The sequence below is a fragment of the Colletotrichum costaricense genome (genome assembly GCF_030867565.1).
Source record: "Colletotrichum costaricense strain IMI 309622 chromosome Unknown Scaffold_3.1, whole genome shotgun sequence".
Lineage (NCBI taxonomy): Eukaryota > Fungi > Ascomycota > Sordariomycetes > Glomerellales > Glomerellaceae > Colletotrichum > Colletotrichum costaricense.
The window spans coordinates 2,776,328-2,793,278 of record NW_026848232.1 but is presented as its reverse complement, the minus strand read 5'-3'; the positions used below and the strand labels follow the sequence as shown (position 1 = coordinate 2,793,278).

At 54.3% G+C, this 16,951-nt stretch overlaps 4 protein-coding genes across 4 annotated transcripts, besides 1 other annotated feature; 1 reads left to right on the top strand and 3 right to left on the bottom strand.

Annotated features, from left to right (window-relative positions):
* Positions 1–2,153: 2,153 nt before the first annotated feature.
* On the bottom strand, positions 2,154–2,739 carry CCOS01_03760 (uncharacterized protein; the record flags this gene model as incomplete). The annotated part of the gene is made up of 3 exons (XM_060451944.1): positions 2,154–2,202; positions 2,258–2,488; positions 2,555–2,739. The coding sequence occupies 3 exons, from the start codon at positions 2,737–2,739 to the stop codon at positions 2,154–2,156; spliced, it is 465 nt and encodes a 154-aa protein (XP_060318209.1).
* Positions 2,740–2,930: 191 nt separating this feature from the next.
* On the bottom strand, positions 2,931–3,350 carry CCOS01_03759 (uncharacterized protein; the record flags this gene model as incomplete). The annotated part of the gene is made up of 1 exon (XM_060451943.1): positions 2,931–3,350. The coding sequence occupies one exon, from the start codon at positions 3,348–3,350 to the stop codon at positions 2,931–2,933; it is 420 nt and encodes a 139-aa protein (XP_060318208.1).
* Positions 3,351–9,000: 5,650 nt separating this feature from the next.
* CCOS01_03758 (uncharacterized protein) lies at positions 9,001–12,001 on the bottom strand (the record flags this gene model as incomplete). The annotated part of the gene is made up of 4 exons (XM_060451942.1): positions 9,001–10,238; positions 10,299–10,665; positions 11,251–11,323; positions 11,601–12,001. The coding sequence occupies 4 exons, from the start codon at positions 11,999–12,001 to the stop codon at positions 9,001–9,003; spliced, it is 2,079 nt and encodes a 692-aa protein (XP_060318207.1).
* Positions 12,002–13,491: 1,490 nt separating this feature from the next.
* Positions 13,492–13,563: a sequence feature (Short protein (CCOS01_03757, KAK1535005.1) was converted to a misc_feature.).
* A 799-nt stretch (positions 13,564–14,362) lies between these two features.
* On the top strand, positions 14,363–14,824 carry CCOS01_03756 (uncharacterized protein; the record flags this gene model as incomplete). The annotated part of the gene is made up of 2 exons (XM_060451941.1): positions 14,363–14,752; positions 14,816–14,824. Coding segments are annotated over 2 exons (399 nt in total), but the record flags the coding sequence as incomplete, so codon positions are not given.
* Between the last annotated feature and the right edge of the window lie 2,127 nt (positions 14,825–16,951).

The window sequence follows — 16,951 nt, the reverse complement described above, 5'->3', positions numbered from 1 at the left end:
AAGTCAAATAACCCATGGATCGACGGTGGCGCAGTCCACGATCGAAAACACCAACGCTGTTGGGGCGAATCATATGGGCCGCCAAGTTGTGAGATCCGGGAGAAAAGGTCTTCGCAATAAGCACATACTGTCTCCAGCGGGCCGGAACTTTCAATAAGTTCTCTTATCTTAGCACAACGTTCAGCTTACTGCCGCCAGTTCAAGAACATTGCCAGAACCCCACAGAGTTGTGCCTTGATTGCGGATCTAACGAGGCGAGGAGCTGGCCTCAACCAGGATATTAGGGTTGGCTGCTAGATCCCCAGGCGAGGAGCGATTACAATTATCTGCTAGAAATACGCCGTAGACAAGGGACTGATGCTCCCGAGACTGTCGACGTGCTCAAATCGGCGCCCCAGTCGTCGATGTCGTCAGCTGCCGCCGGGAGCGGACCAGCGGGTGGGCGGTAGGCGCACATGCGCGAGTCGCCAGCTGAGACTGTTGATGACGACGCTCGTCTTCTTCGCCGCGAGAGGAGAGAAACGTTGTGCTGACCTTTGGAATGCTCACTGCCCCGCGGGACCGCCGGTATCATGGTCGAGTTGACATTGTCAAAAAGGATTTGGTGTAAGCCTATCATCAAGGTTATTCCCTTATGCTGACGTGCCGATAAGCTTGACTTCTGAAGGGGGCGTTTCTAGGCTCATAGGAATGCAGGTTCACGGTTAGGGGCGATAAAAAACAAGGGCGTCGATCGGGTATAATATTGCTTGCTGGGCGACAGGACACTACCCAAGGGGACCAAGGGAAACATCGGTAGACAGCAATTGGCGTCAAGGGCGGGACTGAAGAAAGTGAGGGAAATGTCTCGGGGTTTGTAAAGAATGGCGATGGACCACATGCGCGACTTTGTCGTGCGACGCGCACTTATACCGGGTTGTGGGCGGTAATCGTGAGCAATACTCATAAGGTGACGAAGCCTCGTTCGGTTGACCCATGTCGTTGCGTAATCACAGACATTGGGTATAGATTCCGTGAAGTTCATTGCCCTGGGCTGGTGAATCGTCACGCTTGCGTTTGTCGCAAGGGATGAACAGGACGTGGTGGACTCCGACTATTGCTATCACCACCATTACACTGGACCCCTGGCCGAAGCCACGCGAGAATAACAACCGCAGTTGTGTGGAGTCTATCCGCTGCTGTGGGATATACGTGTTTCGAAACATTTTCTGGGGAATGCTGGGAATATGTGTGGGTAACCTCGAAACAGAGTTCGGATGAGGAGAAAAGATCGACACTGACAGCGACCCATTTGCGCGGCGTCATGGAATAATGTGCCCCGTCCGGCGAGGGGCATCCGAGGGGAACGGGTATCACGCAATCTGCGGCTCGATTAACGTTCGAGGAGTCAAGACTTGCGGCTCACATTCGCATAGAACCTGTGCAGATCCTATTGACCTGGGAACTGGACCAAAAGAAATTGATGAAGAAAGAAGTAATGCATAAGGCTAGGGATAAGCAATAAATGATCAGTTGCCCTGTCCTTCCAAGACTCAATTGTGTAAAACATGGCTCGCGAATAAGTAAGTGAGGCGGGTCAGAGACATGTCGTTCGGGACTGATGAATATCTCTTGTCATTACGGCTGTTTTGTCTCATTCAATGAGCGCCCCATCTCAAGCATCGGCAGCTGTCGAATTCGATAACACATCAATGCTCATCCATCAGCGATCGTGGAGTCATCAGGCAGTGTCTCGCGAAGTAACGACGAATTAGTCTTAATTATTACACATGAATGTGAATATCATAACAGTGACAGACGAATGCCAGTCAGAGCTGGTCGTCATGTCTCCCATCAAACTGGTCATAAACATTTTCCCTTCGTAATAAATCGCTCCAAACCACCAGGCCCTTCAAGTGTCGTCCGCTTTCCAAGGCTCATACGTGCCGCAGGCGAAAGTGCGATCAAGGCTACAAGCAGGGTCCCGAAGAGATCGAATGAATGAGTGATCAAGTCCATTAAATTCGTAATCGAGGAGATCTCTGCGAGATCCGAAGGAGACGGCGGCGGTGACCGTGCGTTCCTATACAAGCTCGACTGGGGCCTCCTCCCACAGCCTCGTGCCTTTTCCCTTCCTCAACACTGAGCCTCGAGAAACAGATGAATGGCCTTTCTCATCCCCTCAAACTTTCCATCTCCACGTCGAACGAGACGTTTACAAGTCTGTCACAAGTTAGCATCTTGAAAACTTTGACTAGTTGGAGTATATGGCAAGAACTCACCCTCGCAGTAGTCGACAGTGGTGGTGACAGTGACGGTAGGCTTGGGCGCAGTGGTGGTGACAGCGGTGATGCCCCAGCAAGAGCAAGCGGAGGAGTAGGCAGCAGAGTCACCGCAGGAGGAGGCGTAGGCGGGGATGAGGGTGGGGAGAGCGGTGACCTGGCGGTTGGCGATCTCGCCGTTGCGGCGGAGACGAGCGGGAGCGGCAGTGACGGTAACAGTGACGGTGCTGGATGAAGAGAGTCAGTCTATAAGGAATCACCAAGGTATTATACTGATGGAGAGGTCGACATACGTAGGGGAGGGGGTGACGGTGGCCTGCATGAAGGAAGAGCAGTCGGCCTGGCGGGAGGTGATGGGGAGGAGGCCGTCACGGGTACCGGTGACCTGACGGTTGCAGTTGTTGCCGGCACAGGCGCGCTTCTCGACGACGGAACCGAGAGCCAAGCTGACGAGGGAGAAGATGACGGCGGCCTTCATTTTGACGGTTGGAGGAGACGATCGACTGAGGTCCTAAGAGATGGATGGGAGTTGATTGGATGGATCTGGTAGGAAGTCGGTGGATGAGGAAAGGGGAAAGGAGGGAGGCAAAGGGAACGGTTACATGGAGACGAAGGCACCGTGATATATATCCGTGAGATGCGGGATGGGACCTCGAGTGGTGTTGGGACTTAGTGGTGGACTGGTTCGAATTGGACTGGGGGAACCGGGTCCCTTGGGCCTCGCAGACGGGGACTAACAGAACTGGGACGCAGATGCGAGCAAGTTTGGTACAAAGTACAGCAAACAGCTAGCCAGCCGGCTGGTTCAATACGAACCGCAGCAGCAGCCACAAGAATAGCGGAGTTCACCCGCCCATTCTGAGCAGCGCCCAGAAGAGGCGGCGATAGGAAGGGCGGGTCATCGACCGGGACCTGGGATGAACCGACAGGGGTGGGAGTGTGGTTATTCCAAGAGCCACGGGCAGCAAGCATCGTGGGTTTACCAAAGAGACATATTGGAGAGCTAGGCTCCCCCGGTACAGTGACACCCTGTTCCTGAGCACTAGACAGGACCAGGGGTCGAAAGAGGGGGAGCCTGTAGGGAAACATGGAAAAGCGAGGAAGAAGCGAACCGCAGTAGCTCCAGCCCGTTCAGCCCATCTCCTGGAGAAGGTTGCAATTCCCACCTATCAACAGGCTGGACATCCGCATGAGGCAGGTTGGGAGAAAGTGTGGGCAGGCGGCGAACAGCAGGAACATGAAAAGATGCGCATCGTAGGTGAAGCGTGCGAAGTAGCGCAGTGTATCCGCAGCAAAGGTTGGCCCATGAGGATGGGGCCGAGACTGGGAGGAAAGGTACCTCTTAGCTGACGAGCAAGGCCGAGAGTGACATTTGATTTCAAGGGCACGAAGGGCTAGTATTCCGATGAGAAACAAAACGCGTGTGTTCTTCCGCCCTCGTGGGAACCTCGAGATTGATTTTCCAACGCCCCCTTGCCCACGCTATTACGGCGGGGGAAGCTGGTCTGATTCGGCCTAGCCCTAGTATTGACGTCGGGAATTCCTGGAGAGCCTATGAATGATGCCCGGGGGCGACGCCGGTTGCTTCGCCGAGAGACAAAGGGCGAGGATCACATTCTGGTTTGACTTCGCGGCCGGATACAAGGGAGGTTATCTGGAGGGTCATGTTGGGCAAACGGCTCGACTCTCATGAACGCTATCGAAATCTGCACAACGCGCGGCTTGGCTGGTGGGCTTCCGTGACCGGCTTGCAATTGGTAATGACGGCACAGCGAGAGTCAGCTTGTGGCTGTTGTCTCTGCTATTCTGGCGTCGTAAAAGAATTCAAGGCGTCCTCAGCTATGTCGTAGATTTGGGGCGGCAGCGGGCGGCGGAAGCACAAGGGGCGGAGGCGATTGGCAGGGAGACGCCGAGGTGTGACGGTACGGATACCTAGACCACCCGTTCAGGCGCGAGTTTGACTTTGCTGTACGGCTACAAAGCACTATGGCTGCAGGCAAACAACACAAGAGAAGTCCGACCAGTCATCGAGCTGTTTCTTGCTTCGAACTTCTCAGTCTGCCAGTGCTTGGGGGGCTGACCAGACTACTGGGATTACAGAAGCAACGCGTTGTTGGAAGCATTTTGGATCATCCGTCAATAGCTTATCCTAGCAACGTATTGATAAGTGAACTGTTGGATGGTAAGGCCGGAGAAGAAGCATAGATCTGGACTGCTGTGCCTCAATTTATCACCGTCTCGGAACTGGCTCGAGTCTGTACAGGAAGAGTAGACTTGAACGGCTGTCGGCAGGGTGCAGCGTCACAGCCTCCGGCAGGGTGTGTATTCGTACAGCGCGGGGAAATCCGATATGCAGAAGGGAAATGAGGAGAAGCAAAGCAAAGAGACGGTAAGTTTAGGTATGCAGGCAAGGTCATGGGAGTTACATGGGCTCTATAAGTTGATTGTTGATGACGGGACGGGGAGCGAAAGCAAAGTCAAGAGCGAAGAAAAGTGCAGCGAGAAAGGAAAAAGGAAGAGCCCAAGTTTGGATAGGAATCGTTAGTGGCAGGGAACCCGCCAATTGGAACACATCGCTAAAGGGCCGCGCCGCCGACCTGCATTGGCGATGATGTTGTCGGTGATGATCCGATGCGACCCTCGGCCACCATCTCGCTCTTTTTCTCTCTTCAAACCGTACATTGGCCTCCATGAGGAACAATGTAAGTCATGGATAATTTCGTTGGCACAAAGATCTCATAACCTGCATTCGTTTAGAAGTTTTGAGACTCTTCAAAGGCTCTTGGTCTCATTCGGTAGTTGACTGGAGATAGGCCAACCAACCCAAGGAACGAATGATTTAACCTCACCCGCGCGGTACAAGCTCTTCAGCCCAGAAAATTCGTTCTCGTGTACAAAGTGTCATTGGGCGATTACCTAGACCTGCCAACCGCCCTGCCCATCAGCCCATGGAGTGGAGGGGGGATGTTCCCCTCCCGATAGCCGGAGATGGCCATGCAATTGGGGTAGAACGGAAAGGGCACTCCTTGAAGCTTTTATGCTTATGAGCTGTGCTTGCGCACAACCCACCTCAAGGGTCCGCCGCCCGCTGTCGGGTGGTCCACTGTCCAGTCGGCGCAGGACAGAGCTATCGAAAGCATCAGCGTCGCAAGCCGAGACCCATGACAGCAAACACACTGTACCACCCCCCGTCCGCCATGCGACGGTTGTCAAGGTGTTCACCTGGGAAAAAAGCCTGGCAAAAACCCAGAATAGAGGTTGGCAGCGCCGTAGCTCCCTTGCGCTGTAACCCTGACCCCGTCTCTGTTGGCAGCCTCTGCTGACCGACCAACAGCGCAAATTACGGTGTCACCGTCAACGTCCGCTGTTAATGGTATTGAGACTGGCTCAGGCCTTCAAGTTATCGAGAGACACTATCAGGACGGAGACGATTGACCAAAATGTCTGTGCCTAAACACACCAAGAGTGCTCGTCAACCTGGTCGGCGCCATTCCCGAGCCGGAGGCTGGCTATCAGCAACGGATACAGCATAGGCTCCCACTCTTCCCAACGGCCAAACGGCGCCAGGAACGCGCCGCTCGATCTCATCGGCGCTGGCCGTTGGGACAAGGTAAATTCAACTTCCCTCTTTGCCTACTATCACCGCCAATCCTCCTCTATTATCAACAGATAGTCAGATACCAAGCCGGCACACCTCGAGTCATCGGCTGGGCCCTCCAACGACAACTACTCCTACGCAGTAGAGAGCGAGAAGCGGCGAGAGCCAAAAAGCTAATTTACAAGGGGAATCCCCCCATACGAGCAAGCCCGCTTCACCGAAAGAGGCAGCTGGAGCAACTGGGGGGCGTGCCCAGAAGCGTGGGTGGAGGTTGGTTCGTTGGTCTCGCGCCGGCTGGGGCCTTTTGCTGGACTAAGCTTCCCAATTTCCACCGTTCCCGAGTCTTTCTTCTCTTTTTTCTTTCGAGCTTTTTAAGCATCATTATCTTTCCTTACTTTGCAAGGAAGGCCGTTGATGTTGTTTTGATTGACCTTCCTTCTGGAGTGGCACGTGGCGACGGCGTGGAAGTCTCCTTCAAGAACTTTTACATTGATTCACACCTGCTTAGCCGATGACTTGAGTTCGAACAGTCCAGGATTGAGTATTTAGGCTCTCATCCTCCTCTCCAGTCGCCACTCGATCTTCTCTCTCCCCTGGCCCAACTCCATCAATAAGGCTAGTCCCCATCGGCGCATCATTCCCGTTTACAGCCTAAGGTCAAGTAAGAAGCCCACCCGTCCCATCTCCGGCCCGCCGAGCTGCGAAAAATTCAGAGACAAAGAGTCGCAGAGATGGGAAAGCTGTAGCCAACTTTTCCAGTCGTTCAGGGCACATGTACACCTCCCAGCCGCTGAACCAGGCTCTAATAGCACGTGTAGACCATGGTATGTGACAAACCTCCGCCAGCCCAGGAAGCGAGGTGGGCTCCTCTCGGTGAATGGAATAGTCCAGCACCTTGGCGGACACAAGCACGTTGTCGCTATCGCAAAGCTCACTGCTCTGTTCACCGTTGGCCGCCATTACCCCTGCTCCTCCCATCCCCCAGGTTTAAATCCTACGAAAGATACGCGTGTGTCTTGGGAGATTGCTTGAGACACCTTCCTAGTCTTAATTATGCTCTAGCTTGCGCTCCTCCAGATGTCAAAACTCTGAACACCTGTTGGCTCCTCGGGACTGCACGTACAAACAGTGAAAATTCTCTACCCTCAAGTCGAGATACACAAGGCCATGGGCAACGCCTTATGGTTGAGCAACGCTACGGGCCAAGTTGAAGTGTTCTCCTTTGACTTAGAAGTCTTAATCAATACCTGGAAACTCAGTTCAGGAGACATGAGTCCAGGTAGCCAACCCATCAATACCGACACCGGCCTCGAGTTCATCTGCCTTGCACAAGGGTCAAGTGCATCCAACAAGAAACACGCCGTTCCTCCTAGTAAACAAGCTCACTTTATCCGGCCGTGATCTTCATCCCCCATCTCTTCCAAGTTTTCCTTCCTTCCCCTCGCAAGCTTCCCCAGGATATTTCTTCGGACATCAAATCTCCGCGAAGCAAAATCGTGCCCTCTCTTGCCATCCCCAGCTTCTTTTCCCCGCCCATCACCGCTGTTCCCCCAGCCCTCGAACCACAAAGCATGCACCTCCCCCGCACCGTCTCTCCTCAGTGACAGGTATCTACCCATCTTGCTATCCCCGGTGCGGACTAACGCCCCGTCTGAGCAACGTGCGTCTTCCTCCAAGGATTGATCAAGGCCGCATCTGATTGACGGAGGAGTCTGTCCCGAGGTCTAGTCTCCTTCTTGGCCTCTTGCTTCGACTCCAAATCCACGGTCCGCGGAAGAAATTATGTATCCATAGATTCTTGTTCAACGAAGTTGTTGGGGCTCCGTTCGAGATCCCGAGGAGCCGACATGCTGTCACCCACAGGAGAGCCGCCTCCCCATATTCACCTCCTCCCCCCTACCCTCCGCATGCCAGACCCAGAAGCGACTCTCAAGCGAGTTTGTCGTTGTCCCGACAAGCAGGATGATGGGGTACCATCTCATCAGATATGATCGACAGCATGTATAGTGGGAGGGAACCATGTATTGTCAGGCAAGCCTCGCGTTCGGTTCGGCCCAAGCTGTCTACCTACTCATTGGGAAATGTAACTTCTCTCCCCTCTTCCGACGAGCCTCCGGTCTCGCTATGATGCTACCCCGAAGGAGATCGGTTTTGACGACTATGGTCCGTATGAGATTCTCATAACCCCGCAGATAAAGTCGGGGCCGCGGGTCCTCCATATCAGTCTAATATCACGTCGTTGTTCTTCACCTTTTACGGTGATGCTGTTCAGGCATCAGAGGCACAGGCGCTCGCATTGATGATACCGTAGACGGCCAATGCCCCGTCTGGTCTACTCCTAGCTTCCTACTCTGAAGAATCAAGGCAAAGGCAAAAGCGAAAGCAAAAGCAAGACATGATGACATAGCCTATCGTTGAAGAAATGAACCGAACCTCTGCAGCTCATACCGACATCGCAAACTCTTGCCTCACCGCTCGTCGATGGGTTCACTTCCGCATCCAGAACGTGTGAAAAGCGAGACATCCGGAGCATTCAGTGCGGGTTTGCAAAGGAAGAAAAAAAAAAGGTATCATGTATTGTGACTTGGGATAAACAAGACCAAACACTTTGCGCCAGAGTAAGCCCGCCCTTGCCGCAATTTTCCGCGGTGAGGTGCTCACCAGTCGGCATCAGAGTCCCTTGCCGTTAGAAACGCCATCCGCTCTCTATATCGTATTTCTCAATCCTGAGCGGTCAACGACCATCCTCATCTCCCTCGTGCCGCGTCCACCGGGAGGACTTCCTGTTCCCAACCGTCCGTGACTGAAAATCAACCACTTCTATCCCCACAGAAGTGTGAGGGGCTGCCTTTCCTAGTGATTAAGATGCCTCTTCGCTAATGCCCATGGAGGCCCATTAGGTCAGCCAGGACAACATAACTACATAATGATTGTCCGGACCGACAGAAAGATCAAGGATCCAAAGAAGAGATGCAAGCTTCCACGGCCTTGCAGCGTCAGAAAGCATCGTCTGGTGTCTGGCTTCCAACTCCAAATCTTGCGTTAGCTCGAAAGCCATGCTGTGACTGACTCCGTAGTCTTGCGACGGCATGTGGTCGAAGCGAAGCATAGTCATAGGAAAGCTATGCACTGAACGCAGCTTTACTTCCCATTCGACGTCTGACCATTCGCTCGATCCGTCGGGCCATAGTGGCCGATGAGCTCTGAAGCCTCATTCACAACACTGAGCCCAGCTGGAGCAGAGCTGTCACTCCTCGTTCTGCCGTGGCCTCCTTCACTGCTCCTTCGCCGCTGATGGACCGCAGGCGGCCGGCTCATGCCCGATAGCCCGCTCCCTGACCGGCGACGCGTATCTGCCACGGCGTCTGGGACGGGAGAAGCGGCCAACTCCGGCACATATGGCGTCGAGTCGAGTTCTTGGAGTGGCGTCCGAGTACCCGCACTGCCGTGGTCGCTGCTTGCTTCGCTGGCGTTGCTCCAATGGCGAAGATGCGCGTAGGTTCCTTGTGAATCCGTGCTTCCGCGATGGAGTCCGACCCACGCGCTCGATCCCTGGCTTGCGCGCTGACTCCTGTCTGGCGCCACGTCGAAGTAGCCTCCTGTATATGCTGAGTCGTAGCTAGCGTGTCGATCGGACCCTGACCCTTGCGGTACTGCCTGATAGTCACCACCGGACCCCGGCGTGCCGCGATATGGAGGTGTGAAGTCGGCAGTCGTATCGGAATCATATCTGCGGTGTGATGGCCGAGGAGACATCATGAGCGGGTCTATGCTCAAATCATCAACCTCTGATGGTGTTGGCTTGAACTCATACATCGAAGGGCGTGACTTAGCCCCTGAAGAGGTCCCCTTGTTGCTCGTCTCGACTGCCTGGACAACCTTGTTGAGGTGCCGAATGATGATCCACGCAGTCACCAGCACAATGATGAGCAGGCCAACTCCTCCAGCCACGATACCCGCGATTTGCCCCGAAGTCAATCCATCACTGTTGCCATCGCCGCTCGAGATAGGTTGCTCTTTTGGAACAGTGCTCGGATAGTACTTGAACACAACTTGGTCCGGGTCGCTCGCCCCTGTTGCTACTATTGGCGCCGTGGTAGGTCTTGAGGGAGTTAGAACAGCAGTTGCGGTTACAGTCGTGGTTATCGCCTGCGCGGCGTCATTCGTCGTTGTAATCGTCGTCGTCTCCGTGACAGTTGAGGGCTCCGTCGAGTAGCAAGCGCTTACGGCGCAGCCCAGTCCGTCTCGACAGCAGCCGTAGCTCAAGCTAGCTGGGCATAAGTAGTAACTCGCCGGACACGACTGAGAGTATATGACTCCAGACGCTGGAACGCAATTTGAGCCTCTTTGACACTGATATCCTTCTGGGCAACAGCCGCCTGGGCAAAGTGTGTCAGCTCACGATTCCAAGACAGGTACTGGGAACCAAATCAACTCACCTCCCAAAACCGTGTTACATTGGTAATATCCAGGTTTTCCTGCGCAAGTCTGCGCTGCACTTGTGGTCGCATAGCAAGAATCCGTCGCGCATGCATAGCCTGAAGCGCAACACCCTCCATCCAAGCTTGACGGGCAAGCAGAGTATCCGGTCGCACAAGTTGTTGTGCCCCTTCGATTGAGGTCGTGAAAGACCGTGACGTGTGCCTTCTCAAGGCGGTGCACCCCATCTCGTCTCTTGAATTCCGCCCCCTCGACTGCCCTGACCAGTAAGTCAACCCCCAAGTACAGCACGCAAAGCGAGCAAGCTGTCGCCCTCATGGTGGTGGCGGTGATCGAATGAATAAGCACAATAGTTGAGCAGTGTAACTGGATTACGGGATTCGCCAATCATCTAAGATCCTTCGGATCAGCGAGCGTTTTGTCGAGAGTCTTGAGCGTGGTTAATCGAACGAAGGACAGCGCAAGGTTCTTGAGAGATCGGCGGCGGTGTAAGGAGTGTTTGGAAGATCTTTCGACTCGAGTAATTTGAAGAGCTGGCCAGGTCGTCTGTGAAGAGGGTAAGTTATGCTGGTGCCTTGAGGCGTGAGGAGGATCGAGATGACCCAACCGCAGGTGTGTCTCCGGGGGGCTGAGCGGGTGTGTACAGCACAGCACCGAACCACAAGCAGTCACACCCCACGATATAATAATCGGCGATCGGGGGCACAGCAGTAGGGCTGAGGGACGACGAAGACGGAGAAGTGATTGAATAAAGCGCGTGTCGTTCACTTGAAACCCCGTCGGCCGTATAGCTCGCGCTGGCAGCGTCAAGTTGAACTCGATACCGCGCGTGCGTGTCTGTCTTCTTTTCGCTAGGTATGATCGACCCGACAGCGGGTGGATGCAGATGAAGATGGAAGAGAAGAGGGCGATCATGGACTGTTTGGGAGGGGAATGGACGGATTCCTAGACTGCGGGCATGTGTGACGGGAGGGCCTTGGCTCGCAGCTGGCTCCACGGGGGTATCTCTGGGATGATGGGATTTCTAAAGTGGCTTTTTTGTCAGAGTGTCAGCACTCTGGATAACGGGCTTGCCCATAATAGGAGAAACGAGGGGTGATATTCTCCCAATGGGAAGTGCGTAAAGTGCAGTCCCAGCCTCTGGTAAGCCACGATAGCACCATGGAGGAAGACCAAGGTGGAGGGGTATTTGAGAAATGGCACTTTGTCTGGTTGCTCTCGATCACCGCCACTGCTGCGAGTATGCTGGGCGCGACTGGTCTCAGACTCGGGGAGCGAATAGAAACGAAGCAGCTGACGACCTGGTCGGACATTGTATGCGGTGATGCGGCACGACAATGCCTGTCTTACCGTCCAGAGTGGGCATCGTGTGGTGAGAATGTCGAAGGCCACCAATAAGATGAAGGCGTGAGCTGCAAGTCAACGACAAGCAGCCAACAGGAGTGGCAGCTCGAAGGAAAACAGGCTGGGAAGCAAGCATGCAGAGCGGCGGCTCGTCGCTGGAAGAGCCCGGGATGTAGATGCGAGTGGGCAGCTTGTTGGCGATGCGCATATCTGGGATTGCTGTCTGCAATGTTTTCCGTCCTTGGTCGTCTTCGGGGGCTGTCTCCAAGAGAATGCGACACTGAACCAACACCAGCGCTTCCATAGCCAACGACAAACAGCATCTGACGATGGTTTTTACGTCCGCAGCGACGCGCATTCATACAGCTGCTTCTCTCCTGCGGCCCAGACTTCTCGAGACGGCATATGCAGACATCCCACAATATCTATTTGTGAAGATAAGATGTCCAGTGAGGCTAATCATCACTCGATGAAACCCACATGTCGTCGAAGCCCTGGCTAGACATGGCCTACACAATGGCCTTCATGGGCGGGCCAGCGTCTTTGAAGGAGCTAGTCAATATCCGAGCCACAAGGATGGCTGCATATCCCAGGAAACAGAAGCAAGACATCGATTTGGGGCCCCATGTTGATGCTTGCAGATTCCCCGTGTCTCACGAAACAACGGCACCCCGTGCGTCAACCGGGCCTACGAAGCAAGGCCAAGGCTGTGAGCGAGTCTGGTGAAGAAGACCTTCCATTGTAAACTTGCACTCAAGTCGAAATTCTTTGATACACTCTTGTCTCGACTCTTGAAGGGCGAGCTGCGATCTCTCATGGCAAAGTGGCGGATGAAGTCGACGTTGTTTGGCACGGACCTCGCGTCTGGATGATGCAGAGTATGGGATGAAAAAAGAAAGTTGCAAACAAGCGAACCATCCACTCGGATCTAGTTTGGTCATCAGATGAAAACTTGAGAATTGAGAGGTGTGCTGTTGTTCGACCAGAAGCCTACCGAGTATTCAGAATGAAACCTAAGCGGACTCGCCAACTACCTGACGGCTTAAATCTAATGGCAGGAAGACTATCTGTATCTGGCTCGAGGAAACACTATGAAAACCGAGGCGGCGGACGAATGCCTGATGCTCGGTGAGCTTCTCTGAGCTATCGATGAAACTGAGAGACACTGAGATTCGGAATGGTGTTTTGTTTGCTCCTCGCGGCAACAAGATGCAGAAGGCAAGCTGCTTGGCTTGAGTTCTTCCAAGAAGGCACGCGCCCGACGGTAGAGTCTTGGTGCCGGAAGAGGTACGTACTTGTCGACTATTTATAAGTCACCTCAGGCACAACGGCATGGCAGCGGCACCGGTGGAGAATGGAAGGAAAGAGGGAAAGCCCATGATTGCCAATCCCATGGACTACGGAGTATTGCCAGTGACCCAAGTCCCAACGGCAGGAATATAAACTGCGTGCCTGCCTGCACTGGAGGTAGAAGGGGGAGAAGATCGGCGTGATCACCGATGGAAACGAGCGAGGAAGGCGTGGACACGGCGTGGGAGCGGCAGGCACACAGCAAAAGGTGTAACTTAACCGACTGTACTTTCCTCGATCTGGATAGTCTTTTGCCTGAGGCACACAGAGTGAGGTACGAAGTACCGATGAATGGACACCTAAAGAGCGGAAAGAGCAGACACGCCGCAAAAATGCAGGTGCGGACTTCCCGTCCACGTGTGCTTCCCGTTTCCCGTGTCCTGCCCGTAGGTATCCAAAGGATTGCTCGCACTTTCCTCAAAGTTTGATCTTCGTACACCTGCAGTGTCCATTGGTTCGTTGGTGTGTTGGTGGGAGGCAGCAAGAGCAGGAGCGAGTATGGGGCAACCGTGCCGTGCTTGCCTCCCATCACCAGTCTTCACGGTTCACCAGACTTCCATGCAGCCTTAGGCAGGACATGGTTGGATTCCCAGGACCTGCGGAATTGTAGATACTCTCGTCCTTGGGCAAGACAAATCTAGGAATAACACTTCTCCTTCCCTTACCTAACAAGGACCAAGTTCCAGCCCTTGGCGAGGAACGACGACTCCACAGCAATATCGACGGAAGAATGGCGAAAAAGAGGGCAGAACTTTTGCTCTTTGCGTAGTCCCAGCCCCCACTGCGATTGGACAGCGGGAGGGAAACACTGTCGGCGGGAACCTCTCCTTGTCAGTGGGCTCGCGGAGTCGAATCGTCCGCCTGAGGTGGGCTCTGGTCCCTTGAAGTTCCTTTATGACCCGCCGCCCAGTCCTCGTCTCCATTCACGCTGGATGCTCCCGCCGGTTGCCCGCAGCCCGACACTTCCTTCAAGAGTCCCCAGAATATCGACAGGACGCTCCGCTGATCAACCGCTACAAGTTCTACTTTGGGAGACCTTCCCCGGATTCGTCTCATCTTTTGTCTTCGCTTCTGTCTTCGCTTCTGACTTTCATCAGAAAGACAAGCCAAACTTTGCCCTGTGGTTGGTCTGTACCTCAGTGCCGTCAGTACCTGGCAGGGCATGGGCAATGGCAACTATTTACGAATCCACGGGGGTCTCTAAGAATGCGATACATTAGGTGCCAGCTTTCCCCAATTCGCAGCCACCCAAGCAGCTCAAAGTACATGCTACTACCGTTCCTCTTGAGACTTACCTTGCAATCTACAAGGTACATCTTTCTACAGCCCAAGTACGAGCCTCGACTTCGTGTTCTGTCCAGCTGAGGCAGACAAAACACCCAGAAAGATCGCCTTGACCGCTCAAGTCGCTCCCCTCACCGACAACCCCCTCATCCTGCCACTAACAAGCGTCGCAACCCGCACCCAGGATCCCGTCAGCCCGCCTCTCCTCCGTCACCTACCGCCTGGCACCAATCTCATCCTGCGCCATGTGGTAGCATCGGAGACACGAGGTCCATCTAGGACTCTGGGTCTTACCCAACTGGAAAGGGGCTGGAAGCCATCGAGAACATCGTCACAACCACCTAGTCTGTGTCATCTCCAGACTCCAGGCACGCTACCCCATGGCTTGGACGGATCAACGGTGGTTGAGGGCTCGGAGAATGCGGGGAAGAAAACCTTCTTCATCACTTGGCGGCCTGCCTCTAGGATCATGGGTGTGTGTGTGTGTGTGTGTGGTTGTGTCTGCGTCTCAACCACAGCTAACCTCCCGAGCTAACATGGCGCTTGAGTCGTGTCGTCACAAGCGTGTGCCTGGTCGAATGCTTGCGTTCAGTGAGAAAGAGGCAAAAAGGAGTAGGGCCATCGAGGACACATACAGAGCTTGGCACCCACGCATCCACGCACCCTCAGATCGTCCACCTGCATTCAGACCAACTGCCCTCGCTGATTGCCGTCAGGCGCTCGACATCCTAACAAATGGCAATACTCGACAATGTCACAGTCCAAGTCCGACTAACAGGCTGCCAGCCAGTTCATGACCCCTTGCTACACAATAATTACGGCCCGCGGGAAATGAATCAAGCAGTGGCCATCTCGGTTCCGCTGGTAGACTGAAGGACGACACCGCGCGGCGGCGTGGCTCGATTGGTGGATAGGCCAACAAAGTCAAGTGACTCAATGCATTCTTTTCCAACCCAATTAATCAACGCAACCGCAGCCCTGGCGACACTACGGAGACAACCAGTCGTGCCAGTCGTGCCAGTCTCCAATTACAGCACTGCCTTAGGCGGAGCTCAAGTCTGGCTGCCTGGCAAAGAATCAGAGTTCCGAGCCGTCTGAACGACTACGCCATTTAAACTTTGCCGGTTGCTGCAGGGTCCAAATCACAGGTACCGATGGTATTCGTCCACTGACAATCGAAGTTTGTGAGACCTGCAAGGGAGATGCGAACATCACCAGGCCTCAGGCAATAGTGGCAATGCAGATGGGCGACCATTTCGCATCAACAAGGAGGAATGACGTTTCTGGCTCGCTACCGGAAGGAATGCGGCAGAAGCCTGCAGAGCCGTTCACGAGCCGGAACAGTTGTGGTAGGTTCAGCGACTAGCCGGAGCTTAGAAGCAGCAGAAGCGTCTCCTTAGCTTCGTTTCTAGCTGGGATGACCGTATACGAACTTTGCAAAGAACGCTATTCCGCGCCACCTTCTCATTCTGTTCTATTTCTGCCCTATTCGGCTTGCGGTGGTTGACAAAGCACGCGCTTCTGGCAGCTGGCATCGGACATTGACACAATGGCAATCAAGTCCCGGGGGCGCGGCATGACAGCTAGGTATGGCAGATGCCTTGCAGCAACAGGCCAGTCACCATGACGAAGTACCGGACGGAACATTTCATGAGCTGCGTCGGTTCCCTGAGTTCACAAGACCATGGAGAAGCAGAACTCGAAGAGGGAAATCGGCAGCATTAGGGTCGACCCGAATCGTCACGGCACAAGATTGCACCTCGTCGTGTTCTGGCTGAGCTCGAGAGAGTGTACATGGACGCTACGAGACAGCGCCTCCCGAAGGCTCCCCTGTTCAGATGCCATCCCTCAAGAACACACACATTAACAAATAATTACCAACCAGCATCTACCCTGTCATGGGGCAGCCCCCCTTTACTCCAACATCCAGACAGGTCGCCGTACCTACATTGCTGTAATCCCATAGCTCTTCAGGCGTTGCTCTCGCTCACACCTCGCAGGGAAACCCTTCCTCACGGCTACCAGTGACCACACACACACACACACACATACCCAGATAGAAAGAGAATCACCTTTACATCTGCCACCAACGGGGAACAAGCACAGACACCGGTGCACCACCATCGAGACTGGACTGGAGCCAACGGGCTGCAGACATGTCGACTGAGATTGTGACACCCATCTCCGCACCAAGAATCGCCGCTGTAACCCCGCAAATTTCTCCACCTTTCTGCTTCTAGCACATCTTAGTCTCCCAGGATCTCTTGGTCACGATGTGCGTGATGGCAGCGGTCTTGTCAGCATTGGGAAGGACGCCGCCATCGCCGGCTCTTGGGCTGCGGGCCTTGGGTACTCGCTCGGTACGCCAGCGCGACTTGGGATTCGACATTGACCTTGGTCCATTTTGGTGGCTTTTGGGGATGGGCAGGCTTTGTTGGAGAAAAAATCGCCAAAACGCCTGGCTGAACGAGCCTCTTTGCCCATTTGCCTCTTGAAGGTTCTCGCCGTCTCGGATTCTGCCTCCTTTCTTTCAGTGGTATTTGAGCTGGCTCGCACCCGACATCTCACTTGACTCGCACGTGTGCTCCTTCGACTCTTCTTCTCCCCTTTCTCCGCCCTCTCCAAGTTCCCCATATCTCGCCGTTCTGCTACAGTCTCCAGAGGCACCGTCTCC